This window comes from Theropithecus gelada, chromosome 1, assembly GCF_003255815.1.
Source record: "Theropithecus gelada isolate Dixy chromosome 1, Tgel_1.0, whole genome shotgun sequence".
Classification (NCBI taxonomy): Eukaryota; Metazoa; Chordata; class Mammalia; order Primates; family Cercopithecidae; genus Theropithecus; species Theropithecus gelada.
In genome coordinates, this window is record NC_037668.1 from 158,865,029 (window position 1) to 158,872,812 (window position 7,784).

Sequence of the window (7,784 nt, forward strand, 5' to 3'; positions counted from 1 at the left end):
GCTCACTATAAAATAGAGATGGTAGGGGTCATGGCGAGCACTACCTGACTAGCATATAACAAGCTTTCGGCAAGTGCAGACTACTCTTACCCACTTCCCCCAAGCACAGTTGGGGTGGGGGACACCTGGGACAGCTGAAGAGGAGGAAATGTGTGCCTGAGAATCCAAATGAAATCAGGGTAAAGGAGCCTGGAGCACATCCTGTGACCCTGCCTGTCCTGTAGGAAGCCGGTCTCTGGAAGGTAAAATGGAAGAGCTTCTTGGGAGCTTTGAGGATATTTAGCCCACCCCCTCATTTTTACTTGGGGAAACTAAGGCCCACAGACCTAAGGTGACTGTCTAAGTTAGCAAGGAGAAGTCTTGGGTATTCACCCTGGGTTGGGGGGACCCAATTATTTCTCAATCCCATTGTATTCTGGAATGGGCAATTTGTCCACGTCACTGTGACCTAGGAACACGCGAATGGGAACCCACAACTGCGGACCTCTGCGCACAGAACAGCTGTTCTCCCCAGGAAATCAACTTTTTTTAATTGAGAAGCTAAAAAATTATTCTAAGAGAGGTAGCCCATCCTAAAAATAGCTGTGCAGAAGTTCATGTTCAACCAATCCTTTTTGCTTACGATGCAAAATTTGAAAACTAAGTTTATTAGAGAGGTTAGAGAAGGAGGAGCTCTAAGCAGAAAAAATCCTGTGCCGGGAAACCTGTGATTGTGGCTTTTTATGAATGAAGAGGCCTCCCTGAGCTTACAATATAAAAGGGGGACAGAGAGGTGAAGGTCTACACATCAGGGGCTTGCTCTTGCAAAACCAAACCACAAGACAGACTTGCAAAAGAAGGCATGCACAGCTCAGCACTGCTCTGTTGCCTAGTCCTCCTGACTGGGGTGAGGGCCAGCCCAGGCCAGGGCACCCAGTCTGAGAACAGCTGCACCCGCTTCCCAGGCAACCTGCCTCACATGCTTCGAGACCTCCGAGATGCCTTCAGCAGAGTGAAGACTTTCTTTGTGAGTATGATTCCCTCCTGTGCTTTCTCTCTTCCTGGGACTGCCTGAACTAGGCATTTTCCTGGAGCTGTAAGAAGAACACTCCTCCTGTGCCTCCACTTCCATCCCCAACACCTATTTCCCCAAACTTAAATTCTTAAGAGAATCCTAGATCAAGCCATAGGTTTAGTGAGTTAAGCTAAGCCAGATGATACAGTAAATGTGCAGGAAAAGCTGCCTTAAAAAGTAAATGCATTCTTTCTCATGCTGAGAAACTTCTTATAAGATCCTGCTAGAGCTCTATACTTTATTGGCTAGGAGAAGTAAAGAAAGGTCTGATTTGAGGTGAAGATGCTCCCCATGCCCTGTAACAGGGAAGCTTAAATTGCCTCTGCTTAGAGCCTTTCCAGACCTGAAAGACCAGTGGTTTGGGGAAGCACTCTACATGAGGGAAACCTGCATTAGAAGGAGCTTCTTATTCCCTGGGATCTTTCCAAGCTGAACTGGATGTCTACAGTGGGGAGAAAGAAAAGTAGAGAACAGGACATGAGAGGGGGCTCGAGGCACCGAAGGGTTGACATAGGTGTTCCTTAAAGCTGAATGTAGCTCTGCAGAAAGAAGACCAGGACTGAGTCAAGTTTCTGCTTTCGCTTCAAAATCGGCCAGATTTTTTAAATAACTTGACTCTGAGGAGGAGGACCAGATTTAAGTGATGGTCCCATCACTGTTGAATCCTCTGTTTTTAAAACTCCCCTTTTGATATTTTGGGCCAGAACCAAATTGATTTAAAAAAAACAAAAACAAACAAACAAAAACTCGAAACGCAAGGGCATCAAAAAGAGCGCATTTCAGTTATTTCCCCAAACCTCAAGTTCATTCTCCTTTTGTTCTTCATGCAGCAAATGAAGGATCAGCTGGACAACATATTGTTAAAGGAGTCCTTGCTGGAGGACTTTAAGGTGAGAGCAGGGGCGGGGTGCTGGGGGAGTGTGCAGCCTGATTAAGGGAAGGGAGGCTCTGCTTCCTGATTGCAGGGAATTGGGTCTGTTTCCTTTGCTTTGAAAACGAGAAGTGGGAAGATCTTAACTCAGCACATAGCAGCCAGAGGGTTTACAAAAGGCTCAGTCCTTGGGGGGAGGCTTCTGGTGAAGGAGGATCGCTGGAACCAAGCTGTCCTCTCAAGCTATTTGCGGCAGCCCCTCCTCCCAGCCACCTCCACCAATCTCTCACTCACCTTTGGCTCCTGCCCTTAGGGTTACCTGGGTTGCCAAGCCTTGTCTGAGATGATCCAGTTTTACCTGGAGGAGGTGATGCCCCAAGCTGAGAACCACGACCCAGACATCAAGGAGCATGTGAACTCCCTGGGGGAGAATCTGAAGACCCTCAGGCTGAGGCTGCGGCGCTGTGTAAGTAGAAGAACAGTTCTTTCCCTTGCAGCTGCCCCCAAAATACCATCTCCTACAGACCAGCATCCAGAGACACTCACATCTAGAGACACAGCAAAGACACAGACTGGCAGAGCTAGCTGTAAATGTGGAAAGACTCCTGGAGTCAGATCTCTTGCTCATTTCTCTTTGAGCAGGCGTGGGGGGTGGCTGCTAGACATTTACATGTGAAATTTGCGAACAGCTTTCCTGTTATTTGTGAGTCATTTGTGGGTTATTAACTACTCCCCTCTCTCTCTTCATGAAAAGAGCCCAGAGCTTCAGTTAGGCCTCCACTGCCTCTTTGTAACTAGACCCTGGGCTGGGAGCTAAGGTTTCCAAGCAGAGGAAACATCACTCACCTCTTTTAATCTCAACATTTGGAAAGCAAAGCTCTAAGAAGGGCCCAGTTGACTGACAGGACTTCCCCTGGCATTTTAGAAGGGACAAGGGGACTATTCATTCTCGGGTTAGTGTCTATGAGTAATTCCTCTAAGTAATTTATTTCTCCAACTGACATGATGCCCTCACTACTAATGGTTTCCCTTGTTCTCTCACCAATATTGGAAAAACAGTTGGTGCTTATTTGTAGGACAGGGCTATGTGAAGGGTTTGGTGCCAGTAGCTTCCCTCCTCAGATGCTTAGAAATGGTCCTCAGTGGCTGTGACTGACAGGGAGGGACAGGATGGAGAGGCAGAAAAAGACAGGCTGAAGAATCTCCTCACTAAGCACTGCAGGAGATACTGTAGAATTCCGGGAGAGGAAGGAATCCCAAGACCTGGGCTGTCATCCAAGCCTTGCGAACATCTCGGAGTGGGTCCTGGAGAAATACATTTTATCTCCCAGGGTCATGGTTCTTCTCTGACCCTTGGATAGTTAGTAAGGGTGAAGCAGGGCTCAGTTCTCTCTGGGAGCTGTGAGGCGAGGCATTTGGATAAATCTAGCACCCTCATGATGCCACCAGCTTGTCCCCCAAGTGCGATGGACATGGAGCTGGGAGCCGGGATCACCAACACTTTCTCTTTTCTTCCACAGCATCGATTTCTTCCCTGTGAAAACAAGAGCAAGGCCGTGGAGCAGGTGAAGAATGCCTTTAGTAAGGTGAGCTTGGATGGTGGCAGAGAGGGTCTGCAGAGCACAGCCCATGCCCACTCCCCAACCCCAAAGCGTGGAAGGTGGCAGGGACTCAGTAGGCCCCATCCTTCATTGGAAGGAGTGTGGGAACCTGACAGATGGTATGACCTGCTCAGCCAGTGAGGAGCTGCCGCCTTGATTGTATTTGTTTTCTGTTAAGTGTCTTTGGGGGTTTCTAAATGACTGCTCGCTGCCTTTGCAGGCTTGCGGGTTAGGCTGGCCGGCCAGCCTGTGAACACAGTGAGCTGTGTGCTGGGGAGAGTGACAAAGGAAACAGAAAGTACAGAAAGTAGCTTGTTGGGAATCTAGGCTGAACCCACACGTGCAGGAAGCTGGCACGTAAATGTGCACATACAAATACACCTGGGGGTTCAGCCCAGACTCCCCAGAACTCAGAGTGAGCAGGAAGCCGGATTCTCACTTAGCTGGAGTTGGTTCAAGCCCACTTTCCATCTGCCCCTTGCACCTGCCAAGGTGCCTGAGAATGTCAGCTCCCAAACCAAATAAGGTTTCACACTTCCAACTGTGCGTGAACTTTTTCAGTCTGATTTCCCAGAAACCATGCGGCCTATGTCCTCCTCGTGGGCTGGGGACAGACACTGCACAGAGTGCCAACATTAGGGGGTGTGAATTTCTCATAGTAGATCAGGGCGGCAGGGCAGGGCCTGTTCAATGTGTTGGTGGGAGAACGCAGACATTTAAAAGGCTCCCTCCTCTCCTTCTCTCACCATCTTGCTTTCAAAGTGCTTCCTCTAATGTCTTTTCATCACACTCTGCATAATCATCATGTGAATACGTGACCTTTAAAATTGTTGAAAAGGCATCATTTTGAAGACAGCGCTTTGCAAAATGAATGCTCCCTTTGCTAGGCAGTAGCCGTACTTCAGGCCTGGAGGAGATGAAGGTCAATGCACTGCCTTTCCCAAGGCAGCTGGGCCTATCCTCTGGTTCACTTCCCAGCGTGAGGGAGAACAAGCAGCCTCTGCACTCAAGGTCATGCCCATCCATGAGCATGGGAAAGGGGAGCCTATTTCATCCCCAGAAGGGATTTAACTGAATATTTCTTATCTCTCTGCACAGCTCCAAGAGAAAGGCGTCTACAAAGCCATGAGTGAGTTTGACATCTTCATCAACTACATAGAAGCCTACATGACAATGAAGATACAAAACTGAGACATCAGGGTGGCGACTCTATAGACTCTAGGACATAAATTAGAGGTCTCCAAAATCAGATCTGGGGTTCTGGGATACCTGACCTAGCCCCTTGGGAAACCTTATTGTACCTCTCTCATAGAATATTTATTACCTCTGATACCTCAACCCCCATTTCTATTTATTTACTGAGCTTCTCTGTGAACGACTTAGAAAGAAGCCCAATATTATAATTTTTTTTCAATATTTATTATTTTCACCTGTTTTTAAGCTGTTTCCATAGGGTGATACCCTATGGTATTTGAGTGTTTTAAGATAAATTATAAGTTATATAAGGGAGAAAAAAAAACCTTCCTTGGGAAGCCAACAGAAGCTTCCATTCCAAGCCTGACCACGCTTTCTAGCTGTTGAGCTGTTTTCCCTGACCTCCCTCTAATTTCTCTTGTCTGTGGGCTTGGGGCTTCCTAACTGCTACGAATACTCTTAGGAAGAGAAACCAGGGAGCCCCTTTGATGATTAATTCACCTTCCAGTGGCTCAGAGGGATTCCCCTAACCTCATTCGCCAACCACTTCATTCTTGAAAGCTGTGGCCAGCTTGTTATTTATAACAACCTAAATTTGGTTCTATGCCGGGCGCGGTGGCTCACGCCTGTAATCCCAGCACTTTGGGAGGCCGAGGTGGGTGGATCACTTAAGGTCAGGAGTTCCTAACCAGCCTGGCCAACATGGTGAAACCCCATCTCTACTAAAAATACAAAAATTAGCCGGGTGTGGTGGCGCACACCTGTAATCCCAGCTACTTGGGAGGCTGAGGCAGGAGAATTGCTTGAACCCAGGAGACAGAGGTTGCAGTGAGCTGATACCATGCCACTGTACTCCAGCCTGGGTGACAGAGTAAGACTCTGTCTCAAAAAAATAAAAATAAAAATAAATTTGGTTCTAATAGAACTCAGTTTTAACTAGAATTGATTCAATTCCTCTGGGAATGTTACATTGTTTGTCTGTCTTCTTGGCAGATTTTAATTTTGAATAAATAAATGTATCTTATTCATATAATGTTCTGGTGTCCGTTGACTCTTGTCTGACTAAAATTGTTCTCTCGAAGATCCCAAGACAAAAGAGAATGGGTGAATGAATTCTGCATTTCAGAGAAAGGAAGCCAGCTACCCCCTCCCAGGAGAGAGGGAAGGCTCCAAACCCGATCAGAGAAAAAGCTATTCTCACTGCAAAAGCCAACAGCAAAGACACCATGGTCTTCCCACAACTCAATCCTTCAAAGATTTGCTCCTAAGTCCTTAAAGATCATGCTGATTTTCAAGGCTAAGGAGTAGATTCTATAGGTACCAAAATTAGAAAGGAAAACAGGGGAAGTTTTTTGGGGTTTGTTTTTGTTTTTGTTTTTGCTTTTTGAGATGGAGTCTCTCCCTGTCTCCCAGGCTGGAATGCAATGGCATGATCTCGGCTCACTGCAACCTCTGCCTCCCAGGTTGAAGCAATTCTCCTACCTCAGCCTCCCGAGTAGCTGATCTACAGGCTCATGCCACCATGCCCGGCTAATTTTTTGTATTTTTAGTAGAAACGGGGTTTCACCATGTTGGCCAGGCTGGTTATGAACTCCTGACCTCAAGTGATCCACCCGCCTCAGCCTCCCAAAGTGTCAGGATTACAGGCGTGAGCCACCACCCCCGGCCAGTGGAAGTTTTTAGGGTGAATACGAATTGCCTGGGTTATCCTGAGGATTAAGATAATGAGCTCACAGGGCTTCTGTCACTAGCAGATGGTCACAGTGCATACAGTTGGTTGTTATTGGTCATCACAACCAAAAACTCCCGCCAAATCTTCTTTGAGCTGAGATCAGAGGCAACAGGGCTGGATCCAACAGAGTTGAAAATAAGCAAATTAGCCCACTTGAGAGGATAGCCAAGGACATCAGCTGCTGCTCTTTCTGTCCCCTCTCTGAGCCACCAGACAAATGTGAGACTGGCTTCTGACTGCGGTCTGCTGGGAGGGGCACGGTGGCTGGGGAAGCCCTACTCAAAGCCCCATGACTTAGAGGAGAGAGGAGGAAAAAAACGGGCTGAGTAAACACTAGTCTGCCTCACGCTCTGCCTGGGCAGCCCTGGTCTGGGGAAGGCTGGAAGCAGACAGGCTGTGGTCAGTTTTTCAGTAAGACCTGACTCACTTTGATTAAAGTAACCATAGGAAGGAAGTGGGAAACATCAAAGCGAAAATTCTAAGATGAAAGGGTAGGAGTAAGAATGGAGGTTAGCAGAAGATAAGGAGAGGGGCCAGAAGCTGTCTACTCTGAGGCTGTCCATACCGAACTGAAGAAGACATCCTAAGTCTGTGAAAGGAAAATCTTGGGGCCTCAAAATCACTAGGCTAAAGGGAAAAGTCAAGCTGGGAACTACGCAGGGCAAACCTGCCTTCCATTCTATTCAAAGCCATCCCTCTGTTCACTGAGATAGATGCATATCTGATAGCCTCCTTTGGAAAAGAATCAGAAACTCAAAAGAATGCAACCATTTGTCTCTCACCTACCTGTGACCTGGAAGCCCCTTCCCTGTTTTGAGTTGTCCCCATCTTTCTGGATGGAACCAATGCACTTCTTACATATATTGATTGATGGCTTGGACGGAACCAATGCACTTCTTACATGTATTGATTGATGTCTCCTGTCTCCCTAAAATGCATAAAACCAAACTGTGCCCCAACCACCTTGGGCACATGTCATCAGAACTTCCTGAGGCTGTGTCACAGGCACGTGTCCTCAACCTTGGCAAATAAACTTTCTAAATTAACTGAGACCTGTCTCAAATTTTCAGGGTTCACAAGTCCCCTGGCCTGGAAAGCTTAGGCAGTTAGCCTTCCAGGCAATGCATACTGACTTTAGTTTGAGGCTGGCATTTCATTTGAGGGAAGTGGGCATCTGAAACAAAAAGAAACTCACCTGAAAAAAGCTGTACAGCTGATAAGATGTTAATGATAGCTACAATTTATTAGGCAACTACAGTTTATTAAGCTAGTCACTTATTTTAAGCCATCTGGTAGTATTATGTAGCAATTACATGGCATTATTGCTGTTTT

General features: G+C 47.0%; 1 protein-coding gene across 1 annotated transcript; it reads left to right on the top strand.

Annotated features, from left to right (window-relative positions):
• Positions 1–788: 788 nt before the first annotated feature.
• Positions 789–5,751, top strand: IL10 (interleukin 10). The gene is made up of 5 exons (XM_025404631.1): positions 789–1,006; positions 1,885–1,944; positions 2,239–2,391; positions 3,446–3,511; positions 4,625–5,751. The coding sequence occupies exons 1-5, from the start codon at positions 842–844 to the stop codon at positions 4,715–4,717; spliced, it is 537 nt and encodes a 178-aa protein (XP_025260416.1). The 5' UTR covers positions 789–841; the 3' UTR covers positions 4,718–5,751.
• Positions 5,752–7,784: the final 2,033 nt, after the last annotated feature.